The sequence below is a fragment of the Balaenoptera physalus genome (assembly GCF_965194825.1).
Source record: "Balaenoptera physalus genome assembly, chromosome: 19".
NCBI lineage: Eukaryota > Metazoa > Chordata > Mammalia > Artiodactyla > Balaenopteridae > Balaenoptera > Balaenoptera physalus.
Window position 1 is genome coordinate 4,115,204 of NC_138900.1, and position 22,002 is coordinate 4,137,205.

The 22,002-nt window shown below is 53.4% G+C and overlaps 1 protein-coding gene across 1 annotated transcript; it reads right to left on the reverse strand.

Moving 5' to 3' along the window:
* Nucleotides 1-275: 275 nt before the first annotated feature.
* Nucleotides 276-21,864, reverse strand: PRKCG (protein kinase C gamma). Its single transcript, XM_082436255.1, has 18 exons — nucleotides 18,622-21,864; nucleotides 18,180-18,211; nucleotides 17,048-17,130; nucleotides 12,857-12,968; nucleotides 12,576-12,707; nucleotides 11,833-11,989; nucleotides 11,043-11,177; nucleotides 10,653-10,740; nucleotides 10,350-10,379; nucleotides 8,272-8,424; nucleotides 7,749-7,937; nucleotides 6,316-6,407; nucleotides 6,162-6,224; nucleotides 5,919-6,057; nucleotides 4,101-4,181; nucleotides 2,889-2,996; nucleotides 1,315-1,455; nucleotides 276-1,219 (listed from the first exon to the last, which is right to left on the reverse strand). The coding sequence occupies exons 1-18, from the start codon at nucleotides 19,251-19,253 to the stop codon at nucleotides 1,031-1,033; spliced, it is 2,556 nt and encodes an 851-aa protein (XP_082292381.1). The 5' UTR covers nucleotides 19,254-21,864; the 3' UTR covers nucleotides 276-1,030.
* Nucleotides 21,865-22,002: the final 138 nt, after the last annotated feature.

Consider the following 22,002-nt stretch of genomic DNA (forward strand, 5'->3'; position numbering starts at 1 on the left):
CTTCCTGCACGTGTCCACTTTGATCCTCTCTATGGCACTCTGTGTGTAGCTCGCTCGCGCTCGCTCGCTCTCTCTCTCTCTGCTTTCTCCAGGTCTCTGTCCTTTACTCTCATGCTGTGGGCATCATCTCTCACTTGATGGGTCTCTGCGTTTTCCCTCTCTCTCTGCAGACCCCTCCTCAGCCTCTGTCTCTCTCTGTTTGTTTCTATGTTCAGTCGTTGTCCCACCTGCACACCCCCTTCATTCTCCAAGCTTAGAAGAAAACATCCAGACACTTCAGCATCAGCATCCCAAATTTATTCTCCAGCAGCTGTGGCAGGGTGGGAGAGGCAGAGGATCGGGGGTGGGGAGAGTCCCCGAGAGTGGCAGGCACTGGGGTAGGGGTTGGGTTCCGAGCAGGACTGGAGAAGCCATGCAGTGGTGGGTTTAGGGTGGGGAGTCTAGGACAAAAGCTGACTGAGAACAGCTGGGGAGAGGATCCTCCATACATCCCAGGAATCCCCAGAGTGTAGAAGAGGGGCACTGGAGCACAGAGGCACAGCTTCCCACTTACTCCGGAATGGAGTGGAGGTAGGTGGGGCCTCGGAGGTGGGGGGTTGTTCTGAAATCCCAGTCTGAAACAGCCCGTACCATGACACTATTTCCCAGAAATAAGAAAGAAGAAGAAGAAGAAGAGGCATAGATTCTACCAAGATGGAGTCTAGAACTCCTTGGAGTTGGGATGGTGTTGGTGGTTCTGCAACTTGGTGGAGCGCACTCCAGAACACTGAGGCAGGTCAGAATCTAGGGCTCAGCGCAGCAGAATCTAGACCACGGCAAGACTCCAGAGATTGTATGGAGTTTAAAATGCCAGGAACGCTTGGGAGGGGCATCTGGAACCCGGGGCAGGGAGGGGGAGGGCAGAGGCCAGAATGTTGGGGCGCAAGATCTAGAACTGGGAAGGGGGTGGTGAAGTGGGGGGCGCGTGGGGTAGGGGTAAGGCTGGCGCGGCGGAGGGAGCCATGGGGACACCTAGTGGCGGCAGGTGAGATTACATGACTGGCACAGGCGCTGGGCTGATGGGGCTGCGGGCATCCGGGTGCACGAAATCCGGGTTGACATAGGTGAAGCCTTGGAATTCGGCTTGGTCGATGCTGGCCAGAACTAGACGGTCTGGGGGAGTCAACGCTGGCGCCGCCCGCGTGAAGAACTTGTCGAAGTTTTCGCCGCTGCGGCCACACTGTGGGAAACACCGGGAGGGAAACATGAAGTACTGGAGCTCATGGATATTCCACCCTCTAGGGGCCAAGATTTTGTTCCCAGAAGGTGACTGACCGGGCGGGGTCTGAAAGGAGGCGCGATCTCTAATCGTTCCAGCCGTTCCCAGTCGATCCAGCGGAAAAAGCCATGAGCTCGGATGGTGGGTTCTCCATCTGGCCCCGAGCCCAGGCGCTTTGCTGGGTGCTTGGTTAGGAACTGCAGGAAACACAGAGAGAGACGGACAGACAGACAGAGTCCCGGACAGGGAGGCCCAGAGGACGACAGAGAGAGAGGAAGACAAGGAAGGAGGAACAGAGAGACAAGCATAGAGATCCAGAAAGAGCAGAATGGGGGTGGGGGGGAGGGTGGCGGGGGGGGGGGGGAATGGGACAGAGATGAGGGGAGGGAGTGGAAAGAAGAAAGGGAGAGAGAAAGAGGAAGAGGGGGAATAAATGAGATGGGGTAGATGAAACCCAGATCCAGAGACCCAGGGAGAGACAAAGAAAGAAGCAAAATTAGGGTGTGAGGGTATGAGGGGTGGAGAAACCCAGAAAGAGAGGAAGGGGAAACAGAAAGAATCCCAGATTGGGGACGGAGGGAGAGAGGGAAAGAGGGAAAGTGTCAGAGAGGGAGAAGGGGGGAGAGAGAGGAGATTGAAGACCCAGAGAAAAGGGGGAATAGAGATCCAGAGAGAGGGGGGAGACTCAGAGGGAGGACAGATACCCAGAGAAGGTAAGAGACAAGCAGGGGCAGGGGTGGGGGAGACAAAGGTCCAGAAGGAGAAGAGGATGGAGACCCAGGAGACAAACGCCCAGAGAGAGGGATGAAGACCCCCATATGAGGGCGGAGACTCAGAGAAAGGGGAAGACAGAGACCCAGAAAAGGAAGAGGAGAGAGACCAAGAAAGAGAAGGATAGAGATCCAGTGTGTGTGTGTGTGTGTGTGTGTGTGTGTGTGTGTGTGTGTGTGTGTGTGTGTGTGTGTGTGTGAAGGGGGTGAGAAGGTAATAGAGACCCAGAGAGAGGAGAACAAAGATGCAGAAGGTGGACAGAGATTCCCGAAGGACACAGAAAAAAAGGTAGCAACACAGAAAGCCCCATGATACGTAGATGGAGGCAGAGGGATGAGACAGAAGCCCAGAGAGAGATAGTCAGAGAGACATGGAGATGGGAGCTAGAAGCAGAAATGTCCTAACATCTGTGGAACAGCTGCTGTAGGCTAGGCTCTTCCTCCTGCCTTAACTCCACAACCCCAGAGGAGGAGACGGAGTTTCCTAGAGTTTTGGTGACGTGCCCAACCGAGATCCCGCAGGAAGAAAAGGGGCAGGAGTTAGGTTCACCTGACGCAGCCAGTTCTGGAGAGGCGGGCCTTGGCCTTCCAGCACTTCCTGCCATGAGCTGGGGAGAGGGGCTAGCACAGGAGGACACGGTAGAGGCCATCCTTGGACTGCAGGTGGCAGCAGGGCAGTATGTTATTGTTCTAACAAAATCTCTATATTATATAAATTTTTTCAGCAGACGGGAGTAAAGCAACTTGAGGAACGGGAGCCTTTTCCTAAGGTGCACGTAGACAGTGTGTGGGCAGCCCTGGACAGCAGCAGTGGGGCATGTGGCTTATGGGTCTGGAGAATCTGGAGTTAGGTCTCTCACCCCCTTGCAGATGGCCACAGCTTCCCGGGAAAGCGACTTGGGGTAGGTGACAGTTTGTTCCATGATGGCCTGGAACAGTTCCTCCTCGTCCTCCCCATCAAAAGGGGGCTAAGGAAGTAGAGGGGATAGTCAGAGACTTGACAAACTACCTGGCCGCACCTTCCACACCCTCACTGCCCACCATGACCACAGCCCACCCCTGGGCCCCCAAATTCCTAGGGAAAAATCTGACCAAACCGCAAAAGCTATATCTTTCTCACTTTCAGACTCTGTTGTTTTCTATCTCAGATGCTTCAGCTCTCTGCACCTCTTTGCGGGTCTGTCTCTCTTTCTCTGCTATGTAAACTGGCAGGGTATTAATTAGGCAACGTGTCATTTAAATAGAAGAGAGAAAAACTGCAGGAAAAGCTGTAAAAGCATTCTCCTGGTTGGATGAGTGGCCTCCAGTCTTCTGGGATTAGCAAAAGCAGCACCCAGGCAAAGATTCTTAATGTGAGGTCTAGGGAGCCTGTTTGCACCATTGTGGGGGGCCATGAATTTGAATGGGAAAAAAACATGCATCTTTATTCTTTAAAATCTAAAACTGAAATTCAGCATTCATGGAAATTATAGGAAACAAACCCGATTAGTCGTAACTGTGACTTCATCACCGATGGAAATCACAGATACTTTCGTAGCACATAAGAGTTGCAAATATCTCAAAAAATCAGTCACTTCTACTTCAAAATTACTGGTAGACCTTCCTATTTACTTCCTATTCCTGTGAGATATTACCACTTAATTCATTAGTAGGATATCACATATAGGTCCATATTCTAATAGGTTTAGACAACCGTACGCATTTAAGTTAAATTTATTTAGTTGGTTAAATTACCAATTAAACTTTTAACATTCTGATAACCATATTTCAATATGATTGGCTTCTTTTGTAATGCTATTATCTTACTTCATGCATTTAAAAACACTGTTCTGAGAAGGGGGTCCGTGACACAAGAAAGGTGAGGAACCCCTAGCCTGTGGGAAGATAATGCTTCAGGACCACGGAGAGCGCTCTCCTATCTGGCTGACCTTCCCCACAGCTTAGCACACCTCATTAGCCTATAGACAGACATCCCTTCCTGACCTGCTCCTCCTGAGATAATGGCCACGTAACAGGTGGCACCCCATCCGTGTTGCTTTTAGTCAAACCAGCCTCTCCCCACCTTCCCTTACCTGCCCCGCCAACATCTCATACAGCAGGACCCCAAAGGACCACCAGTCGACAGACTTCCCATAGGGCTGGTAGGCAATGATCTAGCAGGGGAGGAAGGAAGGCAAGGGATTATGATTTGTGATTCAAGAAACCTAGGGCCCCTCTGGCTTCACCGCCTGGGAACCCTACCCACTTTAAATGTTTTCAGCACAAACTTTTCCCATTCAGAACACTTTGGCTCCATCCTCTGGAAAATTTGGGAAACAAACTCTACCTACTTGGAACATTCCTTTGGTCCCAAATATAAAGACTATCTAAAGACCAAGTCGCAAGTTCCACCCATCCAGAATATCTAGGTAACTGGACTCTCTCCTTACAATATCAGGTGCATAGGGCAGAATTTCAGAGACCAGAGAGTCTTAAATCTGGACACATGTCAGATTCTTCTAGGGGACTGTTTTTTGTTTCTTTTTTTTAAATAAAATTAATTAATTAATTAATTAATTTTGGCTGCGTTGGGTCTTCATTGCTGTGCGCGGGCTTTCTCTAGTTGTGACGAGCGGGAGCTCCTCTTCGTTGTGGCGCGCGGGCTTCTCATTGTGGTGGCTTCTCTCGTTGTGCAGCACGGGCTCTAGGCACACAGGCTTCAGTAGCTGTGGCACGTGGCTCAGTAGTTGTGGCTCGCGGGCTCTAGAGCACAGGCTCAGTAGTTGTGGTGCACGGGCTTAGCTGCTCCGCGGCATGAGGGACCTTCCCGGACCAGGGCTCGAACCCGTGTCCCCTGCATTGGCAGGCGTATTCTTTTTTTTTTGGCTGTGTTGGGTCTTCGTTGCTGCGCACGAGCTTTCTCTGGTTGTGGCGAGTGGGGGCTACTCTTCCTTGCAGTGCGCGGGCTTCTCATTGTGGTGGCCTCTCCCATTGCAGAGCACGGGCTCTAGGCGTGTGGGCTTCAGTAGTTGTGGCACACGGGCTCTAGAGCGCAGTCTCAGTAGTTGTGGCACACGGGCTTAGTTGCTCCGTGGCATGTGGGATCTTCCCGGACCAGGGCTCAAACCCGTGTCCGCTGCATTGGCAGGCAGATTCTTACCCACTGCGCCACCAGGGAAGCCCTGGCAGGCGGATTCTTAACCACTGCGCCACCAGGGAAGCCCTAGGGGACTGTTTAAAGAGAGGTGTTCCCAGCCCTGAAGAATTCCAGCCACAATAGGCCAGAGTCAGAGGCAGGAAGATGTGTGTATTTTTCAAAATCTCCCCAGGTGATTCTGATTACCAGCTATGTTTTGAAACCACTGGCATTGGTTACTTGGGCACTATCATAGAATCGCCAGGAAAGATCAAGGAGGGCACCACCAACCCCACCTCCTCCATCAAGTGAGAAGTCAGGACGTGCTCTCAGTCTACTTACATACAGTCAGATCATTAGCTTCACCCTCCCTAACAAAATCAGAGCATACTCTGCCCACTTGAAATATTCAGGGGACACCCTCCACATGCCTAATGTTCTAGGGGGATGGGGCCCACCCACTCAGAGTACACTGGAAATCATCTCCACCTTCTTAGAACAGACCAGTAACAGGCCCTGTTCTCCTAGAATCCCTAGAGCTGGTCCTGCTCTTTTAGAACATTCACCCACAGGTCCCCCCACTTTTCCTATTTAGAGACTCAGCTCCGCCCACTTACAACGCTCCGTACGAGCCTCTCTGCGCTGCTTGCTACTGGAACACCCACGACTCGTGTAAAGACCCCAGGGTCAAGTCCCCATACTCTGAATACGAGACGACCAGCCACAGCTACTCCGTGAATTTGGAGAGCACCAAGAGGAGCGGAGGTAGGATTACCTCGGGGGCTATGTAGTCCGGGGTCCCACAGAAGGTGCGAGTTGTGGTCCCGGGGAAGACGTTCTCCTTGCACATGCCAAAGTCAGTGATCTTGATGTGTCCTTCGGCATCCAGCATCACGTTGTCCAGTTTCAGGTCCCTGGGGGTGGGAAGGGCACAGTTCAACGGGCTGGAGCCTTAAGTTCAAGTTCCTTCTCTTCTGGGGGTCTGATTCCCTCCCCTGAAAGGCCTGGGACTGCTCACCGATAGACGATGCCCTGATTGTGAAGGAAGAAGAGGCCGATGGCGATTTCTGCTGCGTAGAACCTGGAGGCGGAGGTGGGGAGTCAGAAGGCCAGAGACTGGAGCCCACTCCCTTCCACCTTCCCTCTACCCTCCTCTCTTGGCCAAGACTCACGCTGCATGGGGCTCCTTAAACTTGCCCAACTGCTGAATGTGGTACATCAAGTCGCCCCCAGTGACGTACTCCATCACAAAATACAGGCGATCCTGGGGAGGAGTGGACGGGACTTAGAGGTGAGGACACGCCCACCAGGGGTTGGAAACGTCCATTCCTGCCCACCTGAGACAAAGGCTCTGGATCCACCCAATCAGAAATCCAGAGCAACTGTCTGTGCCCACGGGGAGGCCCCGAAGATTCTCAACCGGCCACTGCAGAATTTCCACCCACCCCATCCCCTGTTACTCCGAACTGTCAGGTGTTCCGGTCCTCCATTCTCGGAATTTAAGATTGACGCCCACCATTTGCTTGAAATTCCAGGGATACTGAAACCTCTTTCCATATCCACTTACATGCATATGCAATCATGGCCACCTGTTAGGAACCAAAGTTGTTCGGGCCTCACTAGCAAATGATAGTAATTTTTAATTTATTTTATTTTTATTTTTTTGGCCATGCCGTGCCACTTGCAAGATCTTGGCTCCCCGACCAGGGATTGAACCTGGGGCCCCTGCAGTGGAAGCATGGAGTCCTAACCACTGGACCGCCAGGGAATTCCCGATACAGTACTAATTTTTTAAAAACTCCAGGAAGGGGACTTCCCTGGTGGCGCAGTGGTTAAGAATCAGCCTGCCAGTGCAGGGGACACGGGTTCAAGCTCTGGTCCGGGAAGATCCCACATGCCGTGGAGCAACTAAACCTGTGTGCCACAACTGCTGAAGCCCGTGTGCCTAGAGCCCAAGCTCCACAGCAAGAGAAGCCACCGCGATGAGAAGCCCGCGCACCGCAACGAAGAGTAGCCCCCGCTCGCGGCAACTAGAGAAAGCTCATGTGCAGCAATGAAGACCCAATGCAGCCAAAAATAAATAAATAAATGAATAAAAATTTAAACAAAACAAAACAAAACCTCCAGGAAGCTGGCTACGCCCACTCAGAGCTCTTGGAAGTAGAGTCACGCTCTCTCTAACCCCTGACAGTTCTGACTCTTTGTCCCATGCCACAGCCTTCGGGAAACACCCTGTTTCTGACGAGTCCTGAACTCAGAATCCAAGAGTGACAACCCCATCACTCAGAGCCCACTTGTAGGCATACTCACTCACTTAGAAGACATTCTCCACGCATTCTTTTACTCCAGAAGCCCTTACTCAAAAAACACCCACTCAAGACCTAGGGGCTTCAGGCCACTCCCACGCAGGAGCCTAGCCTTGTGGCCACGCCCTCCAGGGCACCTGCATTCTGGCCACGCCCACTGAGGAGCCGGCCACACCCAGTCAGAGTTCACAGGGTTCTTCCGCCTTGCCAAAAACTCAGAATCTCAAAGCAAACGCTTGATCCATCCAGTGGAGATGAGGCAGGGCTCCTGAGCCGGCCTCTGCCGCCTCCTTTCTTACCGGGGTCTGGAAAGTGGAGTGAAGCTGGGTGAGAAAGTGGGGCCGGCCTCCGGGGCCTCGACCCCCCAGGGCCAACACGCGTTTCTCCACCAGGGTGCAGTCCACGTCGTCATCCTGGACAATCACGTCTTTCTTCAGGATCTTGATGGCATAGAGCTCGTCGGAGCCCCTGCGCTCGGCCAGCATCACCTAGCGGCAGAGGCGGGAAAGGCCCAGTCCTTCTTGGGGACCCAGAGGTGCGGGTCCCTACCCATCCCTTTCAAGGACACAAACAAACGGAGTCCCGGGTCCTCCCTCTCCCTCTCAGGGGACCAGGTGCCCTGACCTTGCCAACTACCCCCTCAGAGAAAGTATCTACATCTTTATGCCTCTCCTCTCCAGGAACTCAAGAGGCCCCATCAAACTCTCTTTGGGGACTCAGTAGCCTAGTTCCCTCCCCCCTGTACTTCATCTCTAAGAACCAGAAACCTGAGCCCCACCCCCAGACATTCTCCCCCTTCTCCCAGAGCCCCAGGAATCCAACCTTCCCAAAACTGCCTTTTCCTAGAACCATGAGGAAGCTGAAGTCAGAGATGTGCAGACGTCCAGGGCTTGCCCCGAAGAAACAGCGCTTGGAGTCGGTGGGACTAGGGGATGGGGAGGGGATGGGAGAGGAAGAAGGACCCATCCGCACCCTCTGTGAGAAAGGGGAGAGATCCGAAGCTAGTCAGACCCCAGAAGGGGATAAGGATGTGCCCCTCAGCGAGACAGCACCCAAGAACGAAAGGGACGGGGAGAGATGGAAAGATGGAGAGAGAAAAAAAGTTGTTTCCACCCCCTTCTTTGGCTTAAGAGCTTTCTCTGATTTCCCGTAGCCTGGAGGGTTTATTATTCAACTAGCACTTAGATAGCTTACTATATGCCATTGATCCTCCAGGAGACCCTTGTCACCCACCCCACCCCCCATTTTAGAGGAGATGGCACAGAGACATTAAGTAACTTGCCTGAAGTCACACAGCAGGTTAAAAAGCAGAGCCAGAAATCAAAGTCCATTAAAGTCAGAGACTGTGTCTCCCTCCTGCTTTCTGTTTTTCTACCATCACCCAGCACATGACTTGGGTCTCAGCAGGAGTGTGTTGAGTGGATGAAGGTCTCAGGAGATGAGTGCTGAATGCACATCCTGTTGTTCTATGTTCAGAGCACACCCAGAATCTGAACACCTTTACCATCATTGTCCCCCGGGCGAAGCCACTGGCAACTCCCCTCTGGGCCTTCACAGTAGCCTTCTTCCTCCTTCCACCATCTGTTCTTGACACAGAGGCAGTCATCTTGTCCAAATAGAAATCATCTCAGGCCACCTCCAATGCCCTCCTATCTCACTTGGTTTAAAAGCCAAAATCCTTCCAATAAATGACGAGGCCACCCCCACCCCTTCCCTCTCTGACTCCATCTCCTACTTCTTCCCACCCTCATCCCTCATCCCTCCCTCTGCTCCAGCCTCACTGCTGGTCTGGGCCCACCTCAGGGCCTTTGCACGTGATCTTCCCTCCACCTGGAAGGCTCTCCACTATCCCCACGGCTCACTATTTCATCTCCTTTATGTCTTTGCCCAAAGGTCACTTTCTCAGTGAAGGCTTCTCTGCTTATTGCTATTAAAATCTCAAAAAACAGCACTCCCTATCCTCTTTAGCATTTATTTTTCTCCATAATCACACATCCTGACATAGGATCATTCACTCCTTTATTTTGTTGAATGCCTTCCTCCAAGTGTAAGCCCCATGAGGGCAGGAGGTTGTCTCTCTCTCTCTCTCTCTCTCTTCTTGTTTTCTGCTATATCCCCAGTGATTAGAACCATGCCTTGCACACAGAGGGCTCAACAAAATGTTTTTTGAAAGAATAAATGGGAGAGAGAGAGCGAGAGCGCATTATTCCTTCCTTGGCCTGGAAATCTCATCTCCCTGTCCTTTCCCTGGGGAATCCTGCACTTCCTGTCTACGAACTTTTCTCTGACTCACCCAGGTCCTGCCAGAGGCTTAGGACTCCCTAGTGCCTGAGGTCATCTCCATGATCAGACACATTCCTTCCCTATCTGTAACTTTCTCCTATATTGAAAGAGGAGCTCCCCAGGGAATGGCCTGATTCTACTCCCAGAATAGGGCTTGGTTTACATAAAACCTCAGGAAATAGGTGTTCAGTAAGTCAAAAAAACAATGGAGGAGAGAAAGGTACAGTGATAAATAGGCAGAAAAACTCAAGGAGCAATTCAGGTGTCACCTCCTTAGGGAAGTCCTCCCTGACCACCTCCACCCCAACCCCCTGGTCCCAGGCTGGGGTTAGTGCCTCCTCTATGCTTCTTTGTTCCCTGGGCTACCTCTAATTTAGCACATCATCCTGGAATCTGAGTATTTGTGACTGTGTCCCTACCTTGGGGAGTTGCCTGAGGGTCAGATTCGGCTCTGGAGAGCTAGGATTACTCAGCAAGGGCAAGACCTGCCACCAAGTATGTGCTCAACCCATGTGTGTGGAAATGAAGACAGATGATGGAGGAGAGAGAGGTGGGGGGACAGATACAGACCACAGGAAAGGAAACTGTCTCCATTCCAGGCCTCCAGCTCTGCTCACCTCGTACAGTTCCAAGGGGTAGTTACAGGCCTGGGGGAGAAGAAAGCCAGAGTCAGAGCCCCCAGAGAGGTAGGAGATTGCCCTAAAGCAGGGGATGGGGGTCCCCAGACCCGCAAACCAGGGGGGATGGATAGGAACTCTAATTCCCAGCAGTGCCCTAGAAGAGCAGAAAGAACGCCAGGCTTTTCTGGGAATTTCAGTCCCAGGGCCAGTGGGCAAGCAGCGATGGAGTTCGGGAAAGGCCAGCTCTGAACTGTGGGTGACGGGGCTGGGCTCCTGGAGGGGAAGCCGGGGTCTGGGTACCTCAAACTTCTGGAGGAGGCCGCAGTTGTCAGCATCAGCCACTGGCACATTGTAATATTCGCCCTCCTCCTGGTTCAGTAACTTGTACCTGACAGACAGACGGAGACCAGAGCGGGGCAGGAGTAGGGGAGACGGATGGGGAGGGGGGGCACCCGCGGGAGAGGCAGAGACATCAGAAGGAGGGAAGAGACAGAGAGACAGAGATGGAGAGAGAACGAGTGAGATAAGGAGGAGCGGGGGTGGGGGTGGGGGGCGGAAAGAGATAAAGAAGCACAGGGAGGTAGAAAAGATAGTGCCCTAGAGGAGAGAGACCACCCACGGAAGTTGATGCAGATGCCGGGGCCCCGCCCCCAGCCCCGCCCCCGCCCCCAGCCCCGCCCCCGCCCTCACCAGCCGTCCACGGGAACCTTGAGCAGCTCCGAGACGCCAAAGGACATGGCACCCATGAAGTCGTTGCGGGAAGTCCGGTCCCAGTCCCACACCTCCACGCTGAGCCGGCGCTCCACGTCCCCCGGCTTCAGGTTGCTGCGGGAAGGGGGTGGCGCAGTGAGGGGCCCAGCTCTTGGCTGCCTACCTTTCCACCCTGGGGAAGAGCAGGCAAACCCGGTGAGCTGGGGCCTGTTTCCCGCTCTGTAAAGTGTTTTGCCACCCCAGGTCCTCCCGAAGAGCGTCTCTCTCCCTGTCTGGGCCCTAAGTAAACCTAGACAGCTCTCTCAGTCTCCCTCCCCGCCTGGCTCTTCCCCATCTCTGTCTCCTGGCCTTTCTCTCCAGGCCTCTCCTTTTCACGGGGCCCCTCTCCTCCCTCCAGATCTGTCCGTCTGTCTTTCTGTCAGTTGGCTTCTCTTTCCCTCCCTGCCACCCACCCATCGCCATTCCTTCTGTGTCTCTCTTTGGGTTTATGTCTCTTCTTCTGAGTCTTAGGGTCTATCTCTCTCTCGGATCCCTGTCTCATTCTAAAGTGGTGAGCTTTGATGGAGATTAAACACAGATGTCTGTCTCTCGCCTTCTGTATCTCCATCCCTCTCCTTCAACCACTTCATTTTCTTCTCCCACCACCTTCTTCTGCCCTTTTTGGGATTCCCCCAATCCTAACACCCGCTCTCTGGGGTGTTCTGGGCCACCAGGACCCTCAGATCATTCTCTATCAGTCATTACAGCCTCCCCTGCACCCGAGGCTCACAACACAAAGGTCTCGTTCCACACAGGGTTTAGCGTGGCTTTCACCGTCCGGGTCTTCTGTTTTGTCAAATTCCGAGGATCTGGGATGAGCTTCAGTTTCACATAGGGATCAGACAGACCATTGGGGTCCATTGGGATGAGGTTACGGGCCTCGCCAACTGAGCGGGGAGGGGAAGGAGGGTAGATGGGGTTAGAGATCCAGGAAGAAACCCCCGAGCCTTCCCCCAGCCCGCAATCAAGAATTCCAATCTCTCAGCAGCCTCTCTCAAGACCCAGGTGTTTTTGATCTTTTACTTCTCCAGTGCCCAGAAGACAGGGCATGAAGCCCTTTCCCCAGCCAGTGACCCAGAGATCAAACCCAAAGCCCCTGGCTCCATTAGGACCCAGGAGTCGGGACCCTGGCCATATCACCACTAGTAAACCCGAACCTTCTTCGGAACCAGCTCTTCTCTCATTCCCCACCCCCCACCCCTCCACCCCCAGGACCTTGATGCCCAGAACAGCCTTTAAGAGGCGCTGAAAGTCGCCAGAGGCGTGGCTGGAGAAGGGGCCTCGAGCTAGAAGCGGCGCGGCCGAGTGGTGTTCAGTTTTTGTAGGTGGGGTCAGGAGTGTGCGTGCGACCTTCGCGAGGGGCGTGGCCTTTCCGAGTCGGGGGGAGGGGCGGGGTGGGTAGCTCAGGTGAATTCAGTCGGTTCCTCACGCTCCGGTAAAGGGGCGGGGCCAGGCGAGGGGGCGGGGTCTCACCCGTGACGTGGATCTCATCCGAAGTGGGAGCCCGGATTTCCAGCTGCAGGCGGCCGCGGCGCTCCGTGTGGTCCACACCGCACAGAGAGGGCACGCTGCGCACGCAGCGCCGGTGCACGTTCATCTCGCAGCCTGGGGGGACAGAACTGAGGGTAGCACTTCAGGTCCCGCCCTTAACCCCAGACTCCATTCCCCAGCATTTACTGGAAACCCAGACACTGCACTTTTGCAGGGGCCCCGGAAGCGCCAAGTTCTGGCGGGCGCAGCAAGCGTAGACTCACAGGAGCACTTCATGCCCTGGTGCACCAGCCCGTAAAGGAGGGAGCCACAGTGGTCGCAGAAGGTGGGGCTGCTGTAGCTGTGCAGACGGAACTTGTGCTTGCTCCGGGGATCCTGGGGGCAGGGAGGAGCCGGTCAGAAGGGGTCTGCAGGGCGCACTAAAAGAACATCCCTCTGAACTCTTTCTCTTCCGCCTTGCTCTCCCAGTCTTCCTGCTTCTCCACCTCACTCAGTCACTCTACAATATTTATTGAGCACCTCCTGTGTGCCAGGCACGGCTCCTGGTGCCGGGACCCAGCCCTGAGCAAAACAAAGGAAAACTCCTGTCCCTGTGGACTTTACTTTCTAATGGAGGGAGAGAGAAAATAAACACGATATGTAAAATATATAGTATTACAGATGGTAATAGGTGCTCTGGACAAAAATGAAGTAGGGAAGGGGACTGTGAAATAGAGTGATCAGGGAAGGTTTCACTAACAAGGTGGCATTTGGGAAGAACCTGAAGGAAGTGGAGGCTTCCAAAGTCCCATAGTCCCTAATCCCCAACCTTCCACAAGCTGTTCTCCGAGGACTTGTGGGCCACCATGAACCTCAGATCATTCACTGTCAGCCTCTGTCAATGTCTACCCGCTGATGATCTGCCTACTCTGAGCCCCCTGTGGGATGGAGAATATGACCTCTCGGTTTTAGGGATCCAGGCGTCCTAAATGAAAGATTAAGTGTAAACAACACAGCAGTGTCTGGCATGTTAAATGTGCTCAGTAGTGTTACTGCTGCCATTACTGCCATGGTTATTATTAGTGATTTTATTGCAGTCCCCACATACCCTTGGGTTTAATCAAGAGCTGGGCCGTTTCCCAGCTGCGTGATTTCAGACAAGTAAGTGCGCAATTTTGAGTCTCAGCGCCCTCCTCTGCCCAGTGGAAATAAACAATGTATATCTTGAAGTGATGCTAAATGTCGAGTCCAATTAAGCATGAATTTAAGACACCGGTAAAAGCATTCCTCCTTCCACCCTCAGCAATGTCTGAGTGTTAAATAATCTGATATTTGCCTTTTTCTAAGAATGCATTGCAAGAGTTATCCCTAGGGTGAAAATTCAGGACATTCTTGGGCTTCTACTTATTTTGCAGTTTAGTGGGGATTCTATTTTGAATTATACTTGGACGGAGGGAGGGTGTTAGCAGTTGCATGTGCTGGACCTCTAAAGATCTTCAGCTGACCCTAGCTCAAAGTGTTCCTGCCGCATGAAATGAGATGCTGTGGGTGAAAATTCCCAGCAGGGTACCTGACATAGAAGCTGTTGCGATTATTCTCAAGGTGAAAGTAGCTATTAAAGAGGAGACAGTACTGGGGCTCCAGTTCGAAAGATTAGGGTCCAGATTTTTGACTCTGCCGACCACCCAGCTGTGTGGCCTCCCCCCCACACCACCCTTTTTAGAGACTCAGGTTTCCTCCCCATAAAATGGGGCCATGAGCCCTCCCCGAAAGGGTTCTTGTGAAGACTGAATGAAATCATGCTTGTCAAGCCCTGAGCATTTCTTAAGCCCTTGATCTGTGTTGCTGACAACAAGATTAAAAGCTTAGTGCTTCACAAAGAAAAAGAAAGCCAGAGTGATACAGAGGAAAGACCTTGTCCTCTGTTTCCTCATCAGTAATAGTAATAATTTTATAATGATAATAATTAATAGTTTGTGTCTTGCTATGTACCAGGTGCTGTCCCAAGTATTTGACTCATTTAGTCCTTAAAACAGTCCTATAAGATGGGGGCATGGTAACCATCCCCATTTTATAGACAAGGAACTCCAGAGGTGCAGGGAGGTAAATAAACTTTTGGAAGGTCACAGAACCAATACGCGGTGGAGGTGGGATTCAAGCCCAGGTGTCCTGGCCCAGGAGCCTCGGTCAGATGAGGACAGGAACAATACCTAACCTCATAAGGTGTTAAGCAGATTCAGTCCTATACTCTATACAAGACACCTGATGAGTGCACGCAATGAGCCCTGGGTCAATCAGATGTAGCGTTTGTTGGTGGTGGAGGCGGGCAGGCGAGGCAGCCAATCATAACATATATAGGTGCTGGGAAACAGTGGTGCTTGATATGTGTTCTCAGAAGTCACATCCTCTACGTAAACAATTTTCTTGACCTGACAAGCTGGCAAAATGCCTCATGGACTTCCGTGGTGCTCTCTCTCTCTCTCTCTCATTCTGCCTCTTTCTCCATCTGCTAATCATCAAACCATCTCCAGCCCTGTGTCAGACCCTGGGCTCTTATCCTGCCTGACTTCCCTGAACTGTCAAAACAAGCCTGGGGTGGGGGGTGGGGGTGCTTCCCGGGCTTCCCTGGTGGCGCAGTGGTTAAGAATCCGCCTGCCAATGCAGGGGACTCGGGTTTGAGCCCTGGTCCAGGAAGATCCCACATGCCGCGGAGCAACTAAGTCCATGCACCACGACTACTGAGCCTGCGCTCTAGAGCCCGCGAGCCACAGCTACTGAGCCCACGTGCCACAACTACTGAAGCCCGTGTGCCTAGAGCCCGTGCTCCACAACAAGAGAAGCCACCGCAATGAGAAGCCTGTGCACCGCAGCGAAGAGTAGCCCCCGCTCGCCGCAACTAGAGAAAGCCCGCGCGCAGCAACGAAGACCCAACGCAGCCAAAAATAAATAAATTGATTAAATAAATTAAAAAAACAAAACAAAACAAGACTGGGGGCATCTAGACTGATGCTGTCCCACATGCTAGCCCTAACCACAGGTGGCTATTTAAATGGAAATCAGTGGATAAACAACAAGGTCCTAATGTATAGCAAAGGGAACTATATTCAATATCCTGTGATAAACCATAATGGAAAACAATATTAAAAAAGAATGTATATATGTGTATAACTGAGTTACTTTGCTGTACAGCAAGAGACTGGCATAACATTGTAAATCGACTATACTTAAATAAAAAAAATAAATTGAAATCAATTCAAATTAAATGGGATTGAAATTTCTGTCCCTCGGCAGCTAGCTGCGGTGGCTGGTAGCTGGATGGCGAAGATACAGAACGCTTCCGTCGTTGCAGAAAGTTCTATTGGTCAACACTGGACGGTGAGCCTCATTATACAGAGGGGGAAACTGAGGCTCAGAGAGACGAGCCCCACAGCCAGAAAGAAAGCGAAGGAGGGATCAGGGGTAGGCGTGCAAGGCGGACAGTCCTTGTAAGCCCTTGATGTTGGGGGGCGGGGGGAGGGAGAGAACGGTTGTGTGTATCTGTGTGAGTGCACATGGGGGGATCTGTACATGCACATGTGTGTGTGCATACACGGGGGTCTAATATGCATATATATGTGTGTGTGTGTGTGTGTGTACACAGGGGTCTGTGTATGCATATATATGTGTGTGTGTGTGTACACAGGGGTCTGTGTATGCATATATATGTGTGTGTGTGTGTACACAGGGGTCTGTGTATGCATATATATGTGTGTGTGTGTGTACACAGGGGTCTGTGTATGCATATATATGTGTGTGTGTGTGCGTGCACACGGGCAGGATGTCTGAAAATGCACATGTGTGTGCATGTGTATGACAGGATCTCTCTGGGCTTCCCTCTCTCAGCACCTCCTAAGCAGTTATCCTTATCTACCATTTTCTATTCTGGTTTCCCTTTCTGGGTATCTACCGCCCTGTCTCTCTGAGTTTCTCTGTCTCTGCCTCTTCCAGTCTTTCTGGGTCCCCTTTTCCTTCCTCCTGTGTCACTGCCTCTGTTCCATTGCTCTCACTCTCTCTGCCCCAATCTCTCTGTCTGGGTTTCTGTTTTTTTCTGCACCTCTGGGTTCCCTCTCTGTCTCATCTCAGGATCTCGGTGTTTGCATCGATTTCTCTCTCTGTCTCTCTGTCTCTCTCTCTGTCCCTCAGCTCTCTATTTTTTAAACCTCTTGACTCCTGGATCACAGCCCACATCCGTGCTGAGGTCCCCTCACCCCGCCTCCTCTTCGTCCCCTGCCTGGGTCCCCAGCCTGTCTTGGTCCCCTCTCATTCCCCCTTTCCAGGCCAAGGGCAGGGAATCTGGGCCAGACTAGCTCTCCCTATCTCTCCAGCCCCCCTCCCCTCCCAGCCTTAAAAATAGCAGGAGAAATTGGGACGGACGCCGAGGGGGTGAGGGCGGGGGCACAGCCCGAGGAGGAAAAACCAGGTGTCTGGGCACTCACGTCTGTCTGGGGGCCCTTCCCAGCGCCTGGACACTCGAAGGTCACAAATTCGTGGCATCGTCGATGAACCACAAAGCTGCAGACTGAAGGTGAGAATCATAGAGACACAGAGACAGACAGAGACCCCAATGGACAGTAAATCAGAAACAGAGGAGACCCAGACAGAAAGAATACCAGGAGAGGAGGATCCCCATAGAGTCCAATACAGAGAAAATCAAAGAGACCTTGACATGCAGAGAGACAGAAACAGAGACACTGGGAGACAGAAATTCAAAACGTGGACCCAAAGAAAGAAACAGAAATGCAGAGAATCACAGAAACAGAGAAAACACAGAGAGCCCAATGCATACCCACAGCCAAAGGGAGACAGAGACAGAGACACAGAGATAGAGAGACAGAGAGAGAGGCAAAGACAGAGAGAGGAAGACAGAGGAAGACAGAGAAAGACACAAAGAGATGGAGACAGAGAGAGAAAACAGGATCCCATTGACACAGACCCACAGACAGCGATAAGAAAGCCAGGAGAGAGGCAGGCCAACTAGAAGAGAGGAAACACAGGGAGAGGTCCTCCAACAGAACGGAGAGCATCAACTTGGGCAGAAGTGAGTCTGGGGGCGCCGCTGTCGGCCCGCCCCCCTCCCTGACTCACTCGGTTCTCAGCAGTAGCAGCTGGTGCTTTAGGACTCGGCCCCCTCTCCCAGCCCCCATAACTGCCGGCCCCACCCGGCCCCCACCCGCCCATCGGTGACCCCACCCGGCCGGCCCCTGCCTAGGACGGTGGTGTTGTCATGGCAACGGCAGCCTGGGGGGGGCTCTGACTTTGCATCTCCAGCCCCCCCTCCCTTCAGCTCCCCTTTTCCAAAAATCTCACTGTTCCCATGGCAACAGATTCTCCAAATATCTGTCCCCACCTGGAGCCGGCCGAGGGAGGGGCCCCCAGCACCACCTCCGCGTTGGCCCCGCCGTCAGAGCTCCCTCCCCACTGCAGGTTGTGTCTCTGCCACACCCCCCCGCCCCGGGCTCCCCCGCGCCTCTCTGGGGATCAGAGACACGTGTGTCAAGCAGCCTAGGCTGTGGGGCCCCAGCCTCCACCCTCCTGAGGGTCCTGGGAGTCCAGGTCCCCAGCTCTTACCTTGACATTGCAGGCCCTGTTTTCCAATCCCCCTGTAAGAGTCAAGGATCTGAGGTCAGTGCAGAAAAGGGTACCTGGACCTCTCACCTCTGCCAGTCATAGGAGGCCTGAGTCCTCCCATCCTCCTCCTGCAGGACCCAGGAGTCTGAGCCCCAGCTGACTCTCCTTTCCAGAACCCAGAAATTCTGGCCCCCCAGTCTCTCTTCTCTCAGACCCAGGAGCCCAGGCCCCCAGCCCCTTCCTTCAGACTCAGAAGTCCAGGGCCCCAGCCCCTCCTCTCTCTGACCCAGGAGTCCAGGCCCAGGCCCCTAGACCCCTCCTACCCTAGGGCCAGGAGCCAGGGCTGCAGCCCCCTCTTTCCTCATCACTGTAGGGTCTGGTGCGTCAGGGGTCTTTAGCCCTAGTCTCCTTATCCCTCAGGGCCCCAGCCCCCTTCCCTCACCATATGAAGTCAGTGCAGTGGCTGCAGAAGGTTGGCTGCTTGAAGAAGCGAGCGGTGAACTTGTGGCTCTTGACTTCGTGGACCACCTTCTGCCTCAAAGCCCCCTTTCTGCAAAACAGGGGCCGGGGTCCCCCCTCTGAATCGCCTCCGCCGGGGCCCAGGCCTGCCATGGCCCCAGGAACGTAGCAGGGACCAGGATCCTGCCTTTCTCGGGAAACAGGTGGAAGGGCAAGGAGCCGAAGGCTCGTAAGAGCAAAAGAGACGGCGGGAGATTCCGAGGTGGGAAGGAGAGGGGCGAGGCACCTCCGGGAGCGGAGCGCGCAGGGCAGGGAGCGGCACCCCGGGGCGCGCCGGCTCCGCCAGGGGGAGCGGGCGAGTGCGGCGGAGAGCCGAGGGCAAGGGCCCGGAGGAGCCGGAGGCACGGGCGGCGGCGGTGGTGGGAGCTCCAGCTCAGGCACCTGCTGAAATGTGGGAGCCCCGGGTGGGGGGAGGCGTTGCCATGACGACCGAGGGGCGGGGTTTCGGCTTAAAGGCGTCCCCCTCCTTGAGACCTGGGACAAATGCCCTCCCCTCCAACACACACACACACGTGCGCACACCCACGCCGGGGGCTGGCTGAAGGGAGGGGGCATCCTCCGAGCCGTGCCCTGCCCCCTCCCCAATCTGTCGCCCGGCCCCGTCTTCCTCCCCTATTAGGGTGCCTCGGTGAGTCCTGTTAGCCCACTGCAGCTCCTCTCCGATCTCTGTCTCTGATTGTGTCATTGTTTCATTGTACAAACTTTGTATTAGTGCTGGGGTCCAATGTTGAGCAGGGAGGCTTGGTGTCTCACTTTTTCTGATGCCACCCGAGTCTTGATTTCTCTCTCTAGGCTTCTGTGAATTTGTACTTCTAGGTCTCCCTCTGGGAGTGTTCATTTCCCTGGGTCTCTGTTCCTTTCCCTAGTCCTCGTGCCCTCTGTGTCTCTCTGGGTGGGTCTGGGTTCCTTTCCTTATCTCTGAGAATTTCTGTTTTTATATTCCTATTTTCTTCGCTGTGTATCTCCATTTATGTCTGTCACTCATCCTGTGACCCCCTCTGGGTCCTGGTGTGTCTCTCTCTTTCACTCCATGTCTGTCTCACTGTGAATCAGTCTCCCTCTGTCTCTCCCCATCTCATAAATTCTTGCATTTCTGTCTCCCTGAATCTCTTCCTCTCCCTGTCTCTTTGTCTCTCTGGCTCTGTGGATCTCTGTCTCTCCCTCCCTCCGTGTCTTTCTCTCTGAGAGTCAATCTCTGTCTCTCTCCCTGTCTCATTTTCTATGTCCTCTTCTATTTCCCTCGATTTCTCTCCCCTCCTCCCCGTGTCCGTGTCTTTGTAGATGCTTTTGTCTCTGTCTCTCTCCCTTCCTGTGTCTCTACGAATCTCGCTCTCCTTTCGTGCTTGCCTCTTCCTCCTTCTGTATCTCTCTGCGCCTGTCCCTCTCTCTGACCCACTCTCTGGCTCTGTCAATCCCTCTATCGCTGGGGGTCTCTCTCGGAATGTTTAAGTTGCTCTCTCTCCCTCTCCCTCTCCTTCTCCCCTCCCCAACTCTATCTTTGTCCCTTCCTCACCCACTCTATGTATCTCTCTGGCTCTGTGGATCCCTCTCGTCTCTGGGGTTCTCTCTCTCCCTCCACGTCTCTCAGTGATTCAATCTCTTTCCCCCGCTGGCTCTGGAATACTCTGTGCATCTCTGCCCGGGGATTGGGAGGGTCTCTCCGAACGTTGGCCCGGTCAGGTTTCCTCCTGTCTCTCCCCTCCGTCGCCCCACCTGAGTCTCTGCCTCTCTCTGGTCGCGCTCCGTCACTCCCCCAGCTCCCGAGCGCTTCCTAGTCCCGGCTCCACCGGTAGAACCGCTCTGTTGCCAAGGACAACCACGGCCCGCCCGAGGCTGCGGGGTGCAATGTATTCTGGGACTTGTAGTCTGGTCCTGCAGATCAGCTGTCCTCGCAGCGCGACCGAGAACTTTCTCTCCCGGCATGCCCCGCGAAGCGGGATGGCCCGCTGCGGCGTAGCCTGGGGGCTCGGGCCGGCAGCCACATCTTCTCTGCGACTTTTGGGGGTCGGGGTCAAGCTTCTGGAAGCCGAAGGGGAGATAAGAGAATCCGAGTACTCTCCTAAACCCCAAAACATGGGGTCCACTGGCTTTCCCACCACCTCCAGGCGTCCGCCGTACCCCAGGAGAGCTGATAGGGGGCGGGGGTGGCCCCGAAAACTGACCTAGGAATCCCACAGCGCTCTATTCTAGTTCTGCTTGGGTTCTTTCCCGCATCACCAGCGTATCACCCCAAGGTTCTACAGCTGTTCTGTCTGGTGCCTTCTAGAAGGGGTTTAAGCGTGGGATGGGGGAGGGGTGGGGGCGCGAGACGTCCTTCGACAAGGTAGGGATTGGTGTAGGTCAGAATTCTGGGATGGACACTGCAGACATCGAAAGGAGGATTTTCCTCACTAAAAAGATGTGCGCCTGCTCTAGTTAGCCCTTCCCCCTCTTCCAGCGGGACCCTTACCTCCCTTGCAATATATCTTGCCAATTGCTTTTGTGGGTGTAGATGCAGAAAGTGGGTTGCATGATCCTTGATTTTTCCCAGTCATGTGTTTATGTAGTTGTGATTGTCTTGGAGAAACCGACAAGATGACCTTCTGTGGGACAGAGATTCATGGCAGGAGTAATTCCTTTGATCTTTATCGAAGTGTTTTATTGACCACGTGTGTCAGGGAGCTTAGAACTAAGGGTAAAATGGAGCTGAGAGTGGTGATATAGGCAGGGTCAGATCCCAAAGGCCTTGACTGAGGGGCTTTGGTATTACCTATAGGCAGTGTGGAGTGGGATACGGAAGGATCTGGGCAGAGGAGGGCAGGATCAGATCTGAATGTTGGAAAAAGAAAGCATCCCTCTGGGGCCAGTGTGGGCTGGAGGTAGGATACTCCAAGGAGGAGGCTGGGACAGTAGCTCAGGTGAAACGAAAGGAACCTGGAGGAGGGGACAGATATAAATAGGATTTAGGAGGAAGAATACAGTGTTTGATAACTGAGAGGGCAGATGGTAAGAAGAAGTGACTGGGTTCTCGCCGTGAGAAATGGGAACCTGAAAGCATTGATTCTGGAGGCAAGATGCTGCACTCAGAATGGGACACGGTATTTCTGAGGTGCTCGTGGGCCTCCAAGGAGGGAGAAATCTTGTTCATTTCTATCCTAACTAGCTCTCCTCATTTGAGAGAGAGTAATGTGGAGGATCCAGACTCAAGTTTTTTTCTGATGGGGCCAAAGTTGTCTTGACCGCAGCCCTTTTCTCCTACCAGACCCAGCAATCTGGGCCTTGCCCTCTCTCTTGGAGCCCTCCCCATTAATAAAGCAAGCACAAG

Coding starts and splice junctions, on each gene's coding strand:
- PRKCG (XM_082436255.1), bottom strand. CDS start 19,253: ATGCCCCCTCCCTTCAGCCAGCCCCCGGCGTGGGTGTGCGCACGTGTG. Junction 17,131..18,179: donor ACAGGGCCTGCAATGTCAAG/GTAAGAGCTGGG, acceptor TCTCACCTTCAG/TCTGCAGCTTTGTGGTTCAT. Junction 10,380..10,652: donor GCCTCCTCCAGAAGTTTGAG/GTACCCAGACCC, acceptor CTTCTCCCCCAG/GCCTGTAACTACCCCTTGGA.